Here is a 19,070-nt window from a genome sequence, read left to right as displayed (position 1 = left end):
TAAAATAAATCTCTCTCTCTCTCTCTCTCTTTTCTAATACCGATAAACCGCTGACGTTTTTCGACGTCGATAAAACGTATTTTACTATTAATAGTTTCTGTAAGTGGGAGCCCATGGCGACCGTTATGCTGCAACCTTTATTCTATATAATACAATGAAAGAAATTTTCACTTTCAGATTTAAAATATTCGATATTTTCTCTCTCATTAATTAGCAAGAACCTTTGCAACGTACGTTGTGTACATTGTTAAATTTCACTAATTAATTTTTACAATATATTCTTCTTCTCGACGTGTTTTTATTCGTGACGGATTATAAAGTAATAATCTATGCAAACGATACAAAAACGAGAATGCTTACCAATTATTTCTAACTAAAAGTCCAATAACGTTAAAATCATCAATATAATCATATGTACAATCTAACGGAGAAAATTTGTAAGTTAATTTATTTTACGCGATATTATGTGCAATTACGAAAATTCCTCAGTGACAAAGATTTTTACCCACTTTAAAACAGGAAGCCAAAGAGACAAATTTCACATAATATTTGCAAGGTGAGAGTATACACGAGTATACACTCTGCTATCTCTGTAAAACATAGATACATACTGACGTAGATACAAATATAGATACATAGAAAGTATACATATACTCATATTGAAGCGAGATTCGCAACATATTACACATTAAACCTTAGTACAAGGAGAAAAAAATATTATATAATTTGAACGGGGAATTTGCTAAGTTCCATTTTCTAATTTAAAATGTCCAAATGTCTTTGTCCACGCGATTTACAATTCGCGCAGAATAAAAAATAGATAATACAAAGAGAATGTATAAATAGCATAATTAATAAATTGTGTGAGACACGTTTAATGTGTAACAATAGAATTATACTAAACCATAAATTACAACAGCATTATCAAACACTTTGTAACATTAGAGATCGAAGAAAAATTAGGGGGTGACATTTATAATTGCAAAATTGATTATTAGACAACATGGAAGAAAATATATGCATAGTTACAATTGCTGCATAATGAAAGATAGGAACATAGAAAAGAAAAAAAATGCTAAAATGATTGAAACAATTTTAGCATTTGAATAAAGATTTTATCGCCACAACCACAATAATTGTAATTTTTTAACAAGATACATCTATCATTTATAAGACAATAGATTATTCTGATATGAAAGAAGCTTCTTTTCTTCGCGGAACTAACAATCTCAACTGTAGTATAGACTTTTACAATAACAGACATTAAAAAATTATTAGAACGCATTAATAATTAATGTCAGTGCGATTACTGAACAATCTAGCATTTGCAAACAGTGCAAAGTGACATATGTAATAACCTGTTCCAAAATTTCACAGATCACTTTGAAGAACATATTCTTTCTATTAAAAAAAAGTATTAGAAAAATCTGACAATTCTGGATTTATAATTAAACATGTATTTGAAAATAATTATTATGACATAGAATTCAAAAATTACTACATAGAATACAATTATACTCGCATATTTAACGTTAAATGAGATTGTCTTATTATGAGAATAAGCAGTAATTTATATATATAGTTATATAGTTTTCATTAAATTATCATCTTACTATCCAGAAAAATCAGAGATCATCGAAATCTAAACCTTTGCAATATTTGTTATATCTTAATTGAATTAATTTAATTAAATTAAACAGTAACACATCATGTTAAATGCGCAATAATAACATAGAGACCAATATTTAAGTAAGTCACAAGACGTTGAAAATGATAAGAACAAATCAGCTAATTGCGTTCGTAAATTATATGATACAGCTTAATACATATGTATGTGTGTATGTATGTATGACTACACTATTTAACATATATAGAGATATACAGTCTAATAACATATACACAAGCAGAAGGCTATTAAGAATAAAAAAATTAATAAGACACAAAGATACTAAAAAAAAAAGTTAAAACCTATAAATTTATAGGCACATTATTAAATGCGAGCCTGTTTATATCTAGATATAATAATACTTATCTCATAATTATAATAATATATGTAACCCGCATATATATGTATATTATATATATAATACATGTAATTTTACAAATACATTGGCACTATTTCTTTGTGCAGAGTTGAGAGCAGAACAACGTTGATATGAAAGAGAAATCAGATATAGCAAGCAATATCGATTTTGTGGAACTTAGCAAAATATAATCTCAAGAAAATGCTCAATATATGTCGCCTTCTCCGTTTCTTCTTTTACGTTTACATTTGGCAGCGCAATCTTCTCTAATCTAATGAAAGCACTCCAACAGTATAGAAAGCATCAGAAATGCCTTGACTTTCAATTTAAACATTTTCGAGTCGCATTGTGTCCAGACATTCATGCATAATGACTATTGGTTCTGAAACGAATTGGCAATTTTTTCACAAATTTGATAGCAGTCTGACTCATTAAGATAAAATATAAAATTAACAGAATGTAACAAAACTTTTTTAATTTTTCCTATTTGATAATATAATACTGTCAATTCTTTTCAGAATCAACATAATTATTAGGTATGAATAACTAAACATGATATATCTGTTTCAAAAATGCCAAACCTAGAAAGCATTTTTGACGCCGAATATATGATGGCTTCATTGCTTTAATTGTCGCACGAGATACATATCGTTATGTAAACGAAACAGAGACAACTCCGCCCATCGTTTCCTTTCTTTTGTACGATTACAAAATATCCTCATTGTCATTACTTCTCTTCGTTCACTTTGCTGTTTTGTAAATTTTCTTAAACTGTAACGTACAGTCTCAAATATACATTCTACCAGAGTGATTTTCTCTTTTCATATAATCATCTATGTTTATTTGAACAAAGATGCTGATTATAATGTAAAATTTTGTGCTATTTTACACATAATAATTGCACATGGAGTTCACCTTATAATTGCTCCATCATCGTGAATCTCGATAAAATATATAATCGTTGCTAATTATTGCAAATTATATAATAAAAGTAAATCTAAAAACTTTGATGCGATATTGTATATATTCTGTTGCTTCATATGTATAAAGATTATTTTTCTCCTTTTTTATATAATTCTTACTTTCACAGGCGTATTAGAGTGTATTCTGCATTTCTCTGGTTAAATTCATTATAAATACGATTCATAAAAAGTACGCGACATAAATAAAAATTGCTAACATTTTCGCCCTTCGGTATGAACTGTTGAATTAGATAAATATAGCTATAATTTTTTATGTTTCAGAAGAGTGTGGCTTTCCGTAGAAAGATCTTAGTGTATTTTGTACCTTATAAGGTAACATACACATCGACGAAAAAATATACGCGCATATAACATCAGAATGTATGGAAACTTATGTGTACCGACATTCGTTTTGTGTGCACGTATATTCACAATTTTTCAATTTAATATTTTAATAAAATATCTCTTTTTCTCGCTTACAATATATACGAAGTACGTTTCAACCTTTTAATACAACAAACAATGTCATTGTTGATGTTGATTCTTAATACATCTTCTTTTATGATTTCTAAATTAAAGATCTCACTTGTTTGTACTTATGTAGTAGATAGGACGTTTATATTGTATTCTTTCACATTATGATACGCTGTTGCACAAATTTTCTTATATATATATATATATTGTATATATTGTATATATATAATTGTTATAATTACAATTTTAAAAAATTTGTAAGCTACATTTAATTGACGATTTTTGCCAACCAGTAAAATGCAGACTTTATTGAGCTAGATTTTATTAAGCTTTAAAAAGTAATTGTAATATATATTTAAATAATTCTTACAATAATTATATCGTTGTTTTATATTTTTCAAAGATTGAATTTATATATATATAAAAAAAAAAAAAAAAAAAAAATGCAGCATCATGTTTTTAGCACAAACTTAACAAATTAATATAATTTACAATTCTCATATTTCATGCATAAGAAGATAAACAAGAAAGAAAATAAACAATTTATTGTGTTGTAAAAACATATTGTGAATAGCGCATATATAATTTCTTTAGAAATTATTAATTGAAATATACATATCACACATGTAGCATCAAATTATATCTTTCCATAAAACACATAAGTATAACATAATAAACTAAGGAAATGATATATACAGTTTATATCATCTTTTTGAATTTATATTAATAAAGTTACGTGATATTTAAAGTATCTTGTTAGAATTGCACAGAAAGATTATTCTATATATATATTTCTCTCCCCTATATTTGCAAAAAAAAATATTCTATTCAGCACCAATTTTACATTACACTTAATCTGTTTTTTACACTTGAAAAGAAATATCCTTTTGACACTGAAAAAACAAAGCAATCTAATTCGTTTTATACAGTGTATCTCAGTAATGTTTACATGTTTCTCCCTAAAGTGAGATCATTAGAGTGAGAATTTGATTAGACAGATATCCATATTATAAATATGTCTTTTCCTCCTTCAAATGATTTCTTCATGACATATTGCTTCTTCCTCTTTCATGATTAAGAATCGACATCAACGCGTGACTCAGTAGCGCGTGAAAACACGCGACTTTAATTAATCTATTACATGGACCGATAAGGTCCCTGCATCTTAAGAAACTGGATCACTAGCGACGGTCCACCGGCCACTATCTCCGGCGGTATCTGCGACAATGGACAATTCTCAATTGACATAATACTGAGATTCGTGCACAACGCCAGCTCAAATGGTAGATTGTGCAGATTCGCGTTGTCGTTGATGTAGAGTGACTCCAGGTTTTCCAAGGTGCCAATCTCCTCCGGTAGATAATTTAGATTGTTTTCCCCCACGCTAAGATACGTAAGATTTGTCAAGTGGCCGATCGCACGCGGCAACAGGACGATTTGATTCGACTGCAGGATCAACTTCTGCAGTTCGCGCAGGAAACCGATCTCGTTTGGCAACGAGTCGATCCGATTCTCCTCCAGATCCAGCACCCGCAACTTGCGCAGATTCGCTATAGTGGCCGGAATACGCTTCAGTAAATTATTGGAGAGTATCAGTATCTCCAGACTTTTCAGATATTGTATATCGTCCGGGATCTTCATTAACTGATTCGTACCGAGGTTCAGCTCGACCATGTTTACCCATGTGCCGATATCTAACGGTAAAGCGGTCAGCTGATTCTCCTTCATATTTAGCTTCGTGAGGTTCTTGGCTCGCGAGAAGATACCGTAGGGTATCTTGTCGATCTGATTATGTTCCAGATTGATAGAATAGACATTTGTGAATTGGGACGGTCCGCCTGATGGATACGCTATAAAGTTGTTTCTGGATAACGTGATGGTCGTTAAATCCGACAGGCTGGACAGCAGACCATCCGGCAGCTGTGACACCTGATTGCCTTCCACGCTGAATTCGTCCATCATCTTGCAGTTCGCCAATGACTTTGGAATACTCGACAATCTATTGTATCGAAGACCCAATCTCGTCAGCGATATTAGATTGCCGATCGTGTCCGGTATGTCCAGGAGCTCGTTGTGCTGTAGATCTAACGTGGATAACTGCACACACTTGCCAATCTCCTCAGGCAGGTGCTCCAGATGATTATGCGAAACGTCAAACGTAATGAGATTGACAAGTTCACCTATACCTGCGGGCAGTTCCTTGATTTTGTTCTCTCGCAAGCTCAACATGGTAAGATTTGTCAGATACCGTATATTATCGCTGACATATTTAACTCGATTAAAGCGAAGGAACAACGTGGTAAGCGACGTGAGTTTATACACCACGTCCGGTATCTCGTTCAGCTTGTTGTGCCTGAGATCCAGGACCCGCAACGATTTGAGATTCTCAAGAGTGTTGGGCAGGCTGGTGAGAGAGTTTTCGCTCAGCGCTAGAGTCTCGAGATTTGTCAGACAACCGATCTCAGGTGGCAGAGTTGCCAGTTTGTTGCCGTAGATGTAGAACTCCCTCAGATGCGTCAACTCCCTCACGGAACTGGGCAGATTCGTGATGCTGGCCTTGCTGAGATCCAACCGCTTCACACATTCGTCCCGGCAACGAACAAACTCCTTGGACACATCCAATTCTGCCTGGATCGGTTTACTTTTCTTTGTCGTAGGTTTCGGTTTATTCGATTCCGGATGCTTGACCATGACGGTCTTCTTGGTGTCGGCTTGACCGCCACCGCCGCTAATGGAAGTGGTTGACAGCTTCTTCTCCTTATTACTCGTGTGCTCCTTATTGTCGCGTAGCACCTCCATGTCCTCGGGCATATCGCCACCGGCCGTGCAGGTGGTCAGCCCGCAGCCCTCCAGGTACTCGGGTATATCCTGCTCCTTCATGTAAAAGCTCGGTAGACTGTCGTCCCCGAGACTCGTCGCGCGATCGCGCTTCGCGTTCGACAGACACACCGTCGATATGTTACCCACGCCCGTCCAGTATTTGCACGACTTTTTCATAACCTAGTGCCCGCCCTCCCTTACGTTCCCCGCCCCGCGTCAAGACGACGTGTACGAGCACGCACGAGAGAAAGGCGAGGTTCGCACAACTGCACGCATGTACGCACTCTAAGCATATATGATGTACGCTCGTTCGCCGACCATCGAGAATCCCATACCGAAAATTTGCGTGACCGTGCCCTTTACTGCGACATCGTATCGTACGCGCGTCCGCATAAAATTAACGCTCGACTATGATTAGTGACATTATCGATGTACGCTTGAGGTCAAAAATATCTTCCAACTTCCAACCTGAATTTGCACACGTATCGAGGTACATCCGATGCGCGTGTTCGTCTCTAAATATTCATGCATTATGACTGTTGGTGATTCGAAAAAGATAACGGGCGCATTCAGCGGACTCAACAATTGGATAGCAGCAATCGAACGTGATTGGTTCTTACTTTTACAACCAACAAATCAACGTCGAGTGTTAACAAGACAATGCTCAACTATTGAGTCTGCTGAATGTGTCCAATGTTATCTCAAAGCAATAGAAAAATGTGATGACATTTAATATTAAATGAGTCACGTGCCATTTTTTGAATCGCCAACAGTCATAATGTATTAATATTTAGATAGAGACGAAACACGCATATCGGATATATTCCTAGCTATTGTTGGACTGAAAAGCGGCTATCTTCAAGCGACAAGACATTAATGCGTCGAGTGTACATATATTCGTCCAGATGGCGCTTAAAACATTATTCCAAAATGAAATACAAGAGTTAGCTATCTATTTTCGTATAGCTCATAGAGAGCGGCAACGCTCGTCGCGCGGCAAAAGATGACGTAATAGCCAATCAATTTTTCGCTCTTATGGAAAAATTGTAAGTTGATCAGCTACCTATCGCCTTTTACCGCATGGCAAGCATTGCCGCGTCTTATATGCGCAGGAATCATTATGCATCGGTCCCCAGAGAGAAACGTGAAGTCGAATAGATGTATGGATGTATAGTCGATATCTATTTGACACGTCTAAGATAGGTCGACTTTCGCATGTAGATAGACATTATAATGGCCTCGTTAGACGTTTAATATAAACATCTTATTTTCAGACGTTTTTTTGACATCAAAAATAAGACCAATTACAGTGTTAATATATAATAATATATTAATGTGTAATATATATAGATAAATTTAAATAATTTAATTTATGAAATTGAAGATTTTATTTATACGGAAAATTAACTCCTAATTTTATCTTAAGCAGACAATAATAAATGACTTTCATTTATTCGGACACTTTATGTCCGATCGGGCATTATCTGTCCGATTTTATAAAAATCAGTTCAATATCTGAATTTTCATGTATTTTTTCATATTTCACGTATTAGAAATTAAAGTGATGTAAATAGTTGTTATTAGTAAGTCGCCTTTTACATACACTTCATGACAAAAACTTGAATACGAGTATATAGAATAAATAGTACACCGTATAGCGGTAAGCGAATGAACTATAAATCCGCGGCAGTCAATCACTAGTTATTATACACAATTATACGCTCAGCAGGTGGCAAAACAGAACAGACATACGATATATGCTATCTTTTCATCATATATAGCCATAAACATCGTCAATCTCCAGACTTATATGATACATTGACAAAAATTTGATCTTGACGATATGAAGTGAATACTAGTTGTATGATCACAAATACGTTTTATGAGATTATTTTTCCAACAAGAAAATTTTTTTCTGTTTTTATTATGATGTTACGTACATAGTATTAACATTTAGAGGTTTATTAGATGTCGAGAAGTGATTTGCAGCCCAAAGAGTGTTTCATAAACAATACACTGCTATTGTATGAATATTAAGTTTTAATAGTGTCTAAAAAATTCAATGACACAAAATTACATGGCATCTAATTAATATATTTTTAGATATTGTTTTAGACTAGATGGCTTCGAGCTCCGACATCTAATAAACGTATATCCGATCTTTTCTCCCTGGGCATTTAATAGACGTATATCCGATTTCGCGTTTCTCCCTGGTAGAGTATACTAATAGCGTGGAAATAAAAACATATCCTCTTTTATATAAGGCATATATAAGAATGTATGTAAAAAAATAATCACAATATGCACAAAATAATTGTTAGACACATACGATAATATATAAAAATAGATTATTTTTGGAAAAGTTTTTTAAACTTAATCCCACACACACACACGCGCACGCATAAGTGATGTTATCAATCCTTGTAATGTTATCTAATTTCTGATTATAATATTTATTTTTTTAATGTTAATTTTTTTAAATATTTCCTCCATATTTGTCAAAGTTAATATATTTATACTTCATATATATATTTCTTCAATAACGTGCCATTATCATTTACTATCAGTTAACATCATCATTATAAGTAGCGTTATCAATACTAAGTCGTAACGATACATCCAGCGCTAAATGATGATGTATATATAATAAAAGAAAAAAAATAAACATTCATGTCCGTGCCTGGTGCTAGATCAGACTGATGTGCTTTGTTGCTTTCAATACAATGTTAATCAAGAACTTGCTTCCCTTTCGGTGAGTGACATCAAGAAGCAAGATATGGATCTTAATCAGCGTACTATAGATGCATCTTCTGTCAGAGCATCACCCTTTTTATTGTTGATGATAATATCGCGTGATTATTATAACATATGCGACAAAACACAGCGAAAAAAGAACTTTTCACACTCTCCTCTTGCGTGAAGCAAGGGGTGTTTCTCTTTACTCTCTAATCTTTCTTCACATTATGTGACATGTTAAGAACATTTCTTCAGCGTTTGTTTGATTAAATAAATTAAAATATTAAGAAAAAAATCTGAAATTATAATACTTTTTAGACATCGCAGATTATGCAATGAAGTGATAAATTCGTGCGCAGTATGAACCGGTTTATACTTGTACTGTATTATAGTTTCCGTGACGTGTTACTTACTGCAAGCGAATGGCCCCATTATATGTGATTCATCTTTTCTACTTGATTGATACGTCACAATGTGCAACAACAACTTCATCTACGTAGCGGATGATACCCCTTGCGGCTTCTTTCTCCTGCTTAGGAATAATTTACGTACATATTTTAGTTTACGTATCTCTACGAACTTTATAACGCCGATTATGTTAGTGGAAAAGTTTAACTTATTACTGATGTGCATATATACGTATTCTGTGGATGCACGCCACTTATAATTTACTTTCATATTTCCTTGAGCTATCGAAGATATGAAGTAGACCGACATCTTTGGCGCTTTTCTTTCGGCGATACTTACATAGTCATTATAAATTATATTATAATTTAATTTAAAACATCTAATTTCTTTATTAAATTATAAATTTTATATTCATTTAAATTTTTACGATTATTTCTTATCATTGTTATTTTAATATTGCAAAATAGCTTATTGTTAAATTAGATAGATAAAATAGATAAAATAAATAGATAGATAGATAAAATAGATAAAATAGATAGATAGATAAAATAGATAGATAGATAGATAGATAGATAGATAAAATAGATAAAATAGATAGATTAAATCTCTTTAATCTTTGTTCGCTCAATGCGACATGTTACAAACATTTTTTAGCGTTTCTGTGTTTGATTGAATAATTGATGTTGAAATCAAAGTAAAGATTTGCTCTATAGAATGTAATTTAGTGTCAAAATCGTAAATAATTTTATATCAAATTAAATTATCTATAGCGACTGTATCACAAAAATGTTATAATAATTGTTCACAAAAATTCATGAAAATAAAAATTTTAATTCTATAGGGCAAATCTTTTCTACAACTCGTAAATTAATTATTAATTTTATATTTTAAAATGCTGAAAGTGCTTTGCGTGCGTCAAATTCATGAATCTCGAAATATATTAGATTTATTAACATTTTTTAACTATTTTTCCAAAAGATCAATTTTTTATTCTGATGTTTCTCTACTTGAAAAGTTATCAGATGAATAATTACAATGGATTTAACTTGCTTATTATTATTATTTATACATATATTAATATTTATATATTAATATAATTAATAATATAATTAAAAATACCAAGAATTGCCAAAGGAAAGAATCATAATAATAGGTGTCGTTGATTACAGTAAAACAATAATACATATGTCAAGAATTCGTAGAAATTCCTTCCAAGAGAGAAATAAAAAATGTTCGATATTAAATAGATAGACTACTTACGTCACGGAGAATGTAAACTTCATTGGAGGAAAGTCTCTCCCTCTCCCCCTCTCTCCCCACAATGATTAAAGAACTTCCTGTGCTGAACAAAACATATGTCACCAAGTAGATTATACTCGGAAACACTTCAAATGGAATTTATCAGAAATCATAAAGATCCTCGAGTCTATATCCTTGTTTGATTGCGATGTAGACGAAGGCGAGGGTTTCCGATGTTCAAATAAAACTTGCTACAGTGAAGGGGCGGTACGTATGATTTCACTTGCTGACGTAACTTTCGTCAGGTCGATGCATCATCAACATCAATAACGACTGATCAACGCGGGTAGAATTGCACGAAGGGAATATTCGTAAAGATGTATCAGCTCCACCGAATGTGATCTCTTGAGATAAGAGGGGAAGAGAAACTATTCTGATTTATTTTTCCATTTCTTTTCCTTTCGATTTTGATTTTATTTATCGTTGTTTAACGATAAAGTCCAATTATTTATTATTATTATGACTTCCAATATGATAAGATTGAAGCGCACAAAATTTGATCATAATGTAAGGTAATGGGGTGTTTTAGTAATAAAAAAGATTTAATGGAAATTCGTATAAAGCATTACAGATCGTTACTCGACAATCTTTTTTTTTCTCTTTGTTTCTGTGTGTTCTGCTTGATTAACCACACGTGCCACACGTAGAGTTGTCAGATTTGAAAATCCTCAATGGAGGACACAAAGCAGTTTTGCTAAAAAAATAGAGAGGACATGGAATGGGCAGATAGATGAAAATGAATAAATATTGCAGTCTTAATTATATGTTATATATATATATATATATATATATATATATATATATATATATATACAGGGTGTATCTGAAATGATGCACTAAACTTTAGGAGTATATTCTAAAGGTCAAAATAAGACTTTTTTTCCTATGCACATGGGTCCGCAAATGAACCCTCCTCCGAGCTAGAGGTCCCTAAAGTTTGGGGAAAAAATTAATAATTGGCTGTATTTCAGAAGAAAAATGGCAGAAGGTTGAAATTTGGTATAAAGTAAATTATGAAGTAAAGTAAGCCAGCGTTGCGAGTGTTTGGTCAATTTCATACATTTTCGAATTTTAGCTCGGAGTGGGGTTCATTTGCGGACCCATGTTCATAAGAAAAAAAGTCTTATTTTGACTTCTAGAATACGCTCCTAAAGTTTAGTGCATTATTTCAGATACACCCTAAACATATTAATTATAATATATTAATTATATATATATATATATATATATATATATATATATATATATATATATGTAAAATATATTAATTATATATTTATAATTAATATATTTTAAATTATATCTGTTATATATATACCGTATTATATATATCTATCGTCTAGGAAGAAAGCAGGAAGGTCTCTAGTTTCTTCTCAAATAACACCGCTTAACGAAAAAAAAGAGAGAAAACATTTGCTGAAATTGGAGGATAAATAACATCCTCCGAAGGACAGAAAGAATTTTACTAAATTGGAGGACTGTCCTCCCGATTGGAGGACGTCTGGCAACCCTAGCCACACGTGACAATGCATTAGCATAAATTAAACTAAACGAAACTGTTACAATAATGTAACAACAGAAGAAAAAGCATAATAGCATAAATAATAATCTGACAAACTAATATATGCAGAACAAAACAAAAAATATTTACACATGGAAAACACATTTTATGCAATTTATATATTATTCAATATAACGTACATTCAACACGTACATTTAAATTTACCCTATTGAAAAATCATTGATATTTAATATTTTTAAATATACAATCAATGGTATTTTTAGGAAGATTAAATATACAACATAAATCCTATTTTTAAGGGAGTATACCCGTTTGAATCTTCGAAAAATGAATACATTTTCTAGATTTTTTTGCAGTGCAACGATTTGATAAAAACTTTTTTTTACTATATTAATATTACATAATATTACATAACAATATAACAATATTATTAAGTATTTTAATAAAAATTCTCAACTAAAAAAATTTCTTTTCTTAAAGTTATGTGAATATTTGCAGATTTATGTTTTCATGCACAAAAATGCATGAAAATACTCAACTTTAGATGTTAAACATTCAAATTTAGGTGTTAATCATCTAACAATAAATTGAATGTATTTTTCCATAAAGGTTAGAGATGGACCGGAAGAAAGCATGCATAATGCTTCCAATCTTCACTCATACCCAAGTGTTTACGTCAGAGAAAAGCGCATCTGAATCGAGCTTACATATGATGATAGCGATAGAATTGCTAGGGACTTCCCCTCCTCTCATATATAAGGCCTTTGGTCTCTGCAAAATTTTAGTGCAGATTCACGGTTGAAGAGACTACCACAGCAAGTACTTCGATCTATTCAAAGAGAGTGCGAAGTACATGTTACAATAGTTTACGTGAATTACAAATAGCAGCATTGAATTTTCAAGCTAACGTACACAATCTTTTAAAATCAACGACTGATAGCTTTCTTATCAAAGGGTGAGTGAAACGAATTTATTTATTTTGTAATTATTATGTAATGTTATTATGTAAATTTATCTCAATGTGATTGTTTCGAGATTTATTTAAATTAATTAAAAATTAAAAGTCTTGTCATATCTTTTTGATATTTATCAATATTAATCGAATGCAAAAAATAGATAATTATTATCAATTATCTATAGCAACAAAATTGTTTCATAGTTCCTTTACATTTTTCTTAAAACCGACTGGTTAAATTGTGCATTTGATTTTTTCGAACATTTTAACTTTTATTAGAATAAATAAATGTTAATCGCACCGATTATCAAGTCGAATTTTTAAATTTAAAATTTAAAATTTAAAATTTTTTATTATATTCAAATCTTTTCTTGATACCTTAAGAATTTTACCAGATAATCCTAGCATCGATAATACGTATCTTTAAATATGTACATTTGAATTAGATTTTCACAATAGATATCTTTTGAATTGAGATCTTGCAACAAATGAGATAATCTGACTCAATCATTTTTTTAAGAAAATATAAATTAATTGAGAAATTTATAGAAAACAAAGAAACAGAATGATGCAATAAATGCTATGGTTATACGTATGTTTTAACAATGTTGCACGAAGGTAATTGGTAAGAAAAAAATTAATTAAAAAGTTTATAAGTGAAAAGTGATCTGTTAAATTTTCGACATTTGCACATTTATTTGTTGTACTTATTTATTTACTATTGTACCTGATTATACAATGTTGCACATGTTTGCGAAATTAGTGAATTCTCCTACGTCAGGACTGTGTTGTTTCCTTTGTAGGATTCTCTGATTTTTCTTAAATTTTTCGGAATTTTCTTCTCTTTTCAATATATATATAGTAATGCATTTAAATATATAATAAAAAAATGCTGTCTGAAATGTAATTAACCCCGGAAAAAGTTAAAATTTTAGTATTATGTTTACAAATGTTATATATTTACAAATTGTTACATTGATATCATCAATTACATAAAATTTCAATTTATATGATACAAAGGTGAGCGAAGGCTATTAAAAGTGCGGTAATTTGTGCGCAAATTTTATTATAATCAAATATTAATATAAAGTGATGGTGATAAATTTAATAATAAAAAGCGTAGGTTTCAATACTTTTTTTGACTATCCTCAGCATAATTACAAAATAAATGAAATATATTGTATTAAAAATGTAATAATAATATAAATATATAGAACAAAGTCATATGTTGTCAGAAAGTAAATGTTATAACGAATCTTGACAGACATCGAGACAGAGACTGTTCAATAAAATATATTATATTAAAAAAGCAATTGATAATACAAATGTGTCAAACAAGAGTGAGTCACACATGTTGTATAGAAGTTATTAAATATTATATACAATGAACATTCGAGACAGAATGTGAAGTCTCTCATCTCTCCATATCGCACGATACACAAAATAAAAAATAAATGAATACAAAAGGGTGTTTATAAATAAGATAGCGTGACATTCAAAGTTTTGGTAATTTATCGATTATTATATAAATATGATATAAACATTCTATGCTTGTCTATAAATTAAGGTAGTTTTTTGCCTTTTAATATACCATTTCAGAAATAAAACATTTTCTAAGCAAAGATTCACAATTCAAATTCGCGCATTAAAATTTGCGCACAAACCGCGCTGGCTTTTAATTCCATCATCTTTGTATGATACATTCGTAAGAGTTCTTTATTGTTTCATTTTAATTTTAATTTCAATTTGTGTTAATATAATATAATATTCAAGGCTTAAGAGCCATAAATAAAATTTTAATATTATTACTCAATAGAATTTTGTCCCCAAGCAGTTAAAAAATAAAATAACTTCCTACATAACTTTTATTACAATAAATTATAAGATCAAGGCTTTAATCAAGCGCAAATAATTTATTTTAATTTATAATTTATATATAGTTTCGTTAACAAAAAAAGCAAATTTTATTGTAGACGTAAAAATTTTCTATAACTATCACTAAAAAATTTTATGACTATTAAGCACACACTTTTGCATAAGCGCATAATCATAAGCATAAGAAATTTGATTGGTCAATTTCCTTATGCACAATCAAATTTCTTATGCTTACGATTATGCGCTTATGCAAAAGTGTGTGCTCCCCGCTTTACTAAAAAATTTTTATTGCGTGAATATTACTTCGTAGAATATAATCTGTTATAATGGCTGCGTTCAGTAGAAAAAGCAGCTTTGCAACTGTTGTAAAATTCTTTAATATGATTTTATTATTATGATTAATATCTTCTTTTTTTCACCTTTGTTTATAATCATCTTTACGACATTATAATATATTAAAATAGTTTTTAATTGTGTTTTCTTTTTTCTCAAAAATAGATTCAGCGCTCGAAATTTTGCAAATCTCTACAAGACATACAGGCATTTCTACACAACATGAGACAGTCGAATGAACTGAAAGAAATGTTGGACGAGAATTTATTGAATGACTACGCAAAAAACAATATTACTCTTAAGAAAGAAATTCAGAAGAACAGCGACTTCATAACCGACTTTAAATCTACTATGGACGGTTGCGATAAATCGGCTCCTACTTCATCGAACTCCCTCACTGATCAGCACAAAAAATTTATAACAATGTGCAAACAGGAACTCGGCAGCGACGAGTGTTTGCCGATGGATTTTGATCGATGGACACTCAAGGAACAATATGACCATCTCATAAGCAACACTAGCAAATATTTCCCGAACATACCCAAATCCCTGAGATTCGTCTTGCCGGCGACTTTCGAGGATGGAGACTGCGGTCGACCGGTGAACGAGAGGCCATATTGGTTAGACATGGACAAGTTTAAACGCGGACAACAATTCGCTTTGCGTCATTTTTGCAGTCTCTCTATAAGCAGCCTGATGGGCTTGCTGCAGATATTCAGCTTTGCTGACGGATTGAAGCCGCTGATCTTCAGCCAGAAGTCCAATACGCCATATCGCGCCTTCAAGCGCTACTTGTCAACGATCAACCGTTTCAGGAACTGGTACACGAGCAATCCTTGGTGTGAAGGAACGCAAGCCTATCATGATGTCCAAACAGTACGAAGACTGCATCGCTGCATGAGACGGAAGTTATGCAATATGAGCGATGATCAGATCGATCTAGCTAGCGAGATTTCGCATATAAAGTGTCCGGCATTTAAGATGATCACGAAAGACTTCGCGGACGCGTGTCCAACGGCGAAAAGCTGGCAATGCCCGTATACGATGTCAAGGATGAAGGGTCTGAATCAGGGCGACATGTCGGGCACGCAGTTTGCCTGCATGGGTCTGTTTGTGCTCTATCCGGAGCAGTTTGGAGTGTATAACGCCAGTGACGAAGACCTGGAAGCGTTCTGTCATCTCTGGCGAGGACTGGGCTACCTGCTGGGCATCGAGGATCAATACAACTTTTGCCGCGGCAGTTTACAGGAAATACGTCAACGTACTGACGACTTCATCGAGCATTGGGTAAAGCCAAACTTCCGTACGGTGACAGCGGAATGGGAACACATGAGCCTATGCCTCTACGAGGGCACCGGTGATATCTCTTACTTTAACAATTATAAAGTCTTTCTGCTCTACCTATGCGATATGTTCAAGCTCAATATGCCTCGCCTGTACAATTCTCTCAATTTGTTAGAAAGAATAATGTACTTATTGTTGAAATTTTTGTTTCTCTATTTGATGAAATTTCCAAGTGTTGTTTCCCACATGAACGCGATGTTTCACAAGAGCCTGAATCAAGCGACAAACTTAGGATCTGAGGAACATGCCAAGCTTAAAGAGAAGTCATCCAAGATCGTTCCGGAATTTGTCGTCTAAGATATATCTCTTTGCTGTTAAATTTGAAATTCCTATGTTCCTTATTTGTGTATTACGTATGATAATATCTATGATATTAATTTATGAGAACGTATAGAAAATGTATGAAAAGTTATTTTATAAGTACGGATGAGAATCGCGAATTATAAAGAAATGAATATTTTTTTCAAATATTTTTCAATAATGCTACACATCTAGTGAAAATATTTAGTATATTTTTAAATTTAATTAAAAAGATTATTATATTATATATTTAACTTAAAAACAGAATTAGCACTGAATAAATTTATTTTATTCAATATAGATATTGATATATAGATTTATAAGACTGGGCATATATTTAATGAAACATAATGTAGTCTTAAATTATTTTAAAAATTATAATTTATTTCTTATTTTTTGGGATATTGTATTTATATATTAATTAATTATTAAATTATAAATTATTGTTATTATTTATTAATTAAATGTTTTATGCAAATAAATAGTATTTATATATATATATATATATATATATATATATATATATATATATATATATAATGTAAATCTGTAAATCTAAAAGATTGATTCTTGATTTTGTGATATCTTATTATTTTAAAAAGTGATTTAAAATAAAAATAGAGCATTTTGCCGATCCTATTTAATCATTAATACAATTAAAAGTTTTAACAATTGTGCTGGGAAGTGTGATAATGATTGACGTCATGATTACGAGTTCCAAAAAAATAATACATATATCACATAGAACTCGCGTAGAAACACGTTTCAAGAAAAAGAAGAAACGTAGATATATTAAACAAATGATCATTCATGTTATTGTCATCAAACTTTTTTCGAGGAAAATCTTCGATTGAAGAACTTCCTATGCTAAACAGAGACTAAACGTCACTAATAATAAGTAGATTATATCCCTCGTACACAAGTAAACTTGTTGAGAAATTACGAAGCACTTGATATTATCCTTATTTATGTGTTTTGCTCGTGACGTAAACGAAGGGAGACTTTCAATCCTTGATTGTGATAATTTGCTGATATTGTTGTCATATGTTGTAAGAAAACCGTCGCTTTCAAGGAATGATAGATAATTTCCGAGGTATTTGAATTTAAAAGAAGTTTAATAAATCGACTTTCTTTTGACATATTTCTATTTCTTAGCAATTAAATGCCGCTCTCTGTTAGAACTGATGACAAATTTGATCTATTTATTTATTTATTTATTCATATTCATTAGAAGCCTATAGTTATCGTTTGCTTTTGCGTTTATGTATTAAATTATGTATTAAATACTCGTTTATGTACTAAATTGGCTTTTAGATGGAGGAAAACTGGTCCTGCATCGAAGGACCGAAATATCTCAATTTGATTTTTCCCTCTCGACTTATTCAGCTCAGCTGATTCTACTAGCTGATTCTACTAGAAACTACCGTCAGCACACACGCACACATACACAGCTTTTATTGTAAATACTGATCTATGTATGTGAGCGCGCGAATCGCGTGCGTGACTGAACGCATTACTATAAGCGCGTAGTAGCCGCTATCTCTGTTCCCCTTCTCCCATTTCGACGCATGCCGATCATTCATTCATGTAAATATAAGAGAATAACGAACGATTCATAATAATTTTATATAATTTTACGACAATAATTCCGCGAATATTCGATGTAATAATATGCGATAAAGACGAATTTCCTAATTAGCGCGTCTTCTCGTGAATTTCGTGGAAGATATTGTCAAAATTTCTAAACTACGAAGAAAAAAGAAGGCAATTCAAATACCAATATACAATATATACTAATAGAAATATAAAGTCTCCTGGATTGTGAAACTAATTGATTAATCTGGAGCTGATTAATTCTCGAGCAAATTCATGATGGAGAATTGATCGAGATCTCCAGAAGAAAAACGTTTGAGTTAATTATAATACAATTATAATAAATATATAATTATATAATAATCACAGCAATAGGTTCAGAATACTATCATTAGTATACATACATTTAGTAATTATATAATTAT

At 31.6% G+C, this 19,070-nt stretch overlaps 2 protein-coding genes across 2 annotated transcripts; one reads left to right on the top strand and one right to left on the bottom strand.

Annotated features, from left to right (window-relative positions):
- Window positions 1-4,104: 4,104 nt before the first annotated feature.
- On the bottom strand, window positions 4,105-6,786 carry LOC138937486 (leucine-rich repeat protein SHOC-2). Its single transcript, XM_070303813.1, has one exon. The coding sequence runs from the start codon at window positions 6,455-6,457 to the stop codon at window positions 4,598-4,600; it is 1,860 nt and encodes a 619-aa protein (XP_070159914.1). The 5' UTR covers window positions 6,458-6,786; the 3' UTR covers window positions 4,105-4,597.
- A 6,260-nt stretch (window positions 6,787-13,046) lies between these two features.
- LOC138937727 (uncharacterized) lies at window positions 13,047-17,187 on the top strand. Its single transcript, XM_070304262.1, has 2 exons — window positions 13,047-13,200; window positions 15,574-17,187. The coding sequence occupies exon 2, from the start codon at window positions 15,631-15,633 to the stop codon at window positions 17,047-17,049; it is 1,419 nt and encodes a 472-aa protein (XP_070160363.1). The 5' UTR covers window positions 13,047-13,200; window positions 15,574-15,630; the 3' UTR covers window positions 17,050-17,187.
- Window positions 17,188-19,070: the final 1,883 nt, after the last annotated feature.

Source organism: Polyergus mexicanus, unplaced genomic scaffold, assembly GCF_030449975.1.
Source record: "Polyergus mexicanus isolate NDT 795.1 unplaced genomic scaffold, iyPolMexi1.0 SCAF_11, whole genome shotgun sequence".
Classification (NCBI taxonomy): Eukaryota; Metazoa; Arthropoda; class Insecta; order Hymenoptera; family Formicidae; genus Polyergus; species Polyergus mexicanus.
This window is presented reverse-complemented; position numbering and strand designations above follow the sequence as displayed.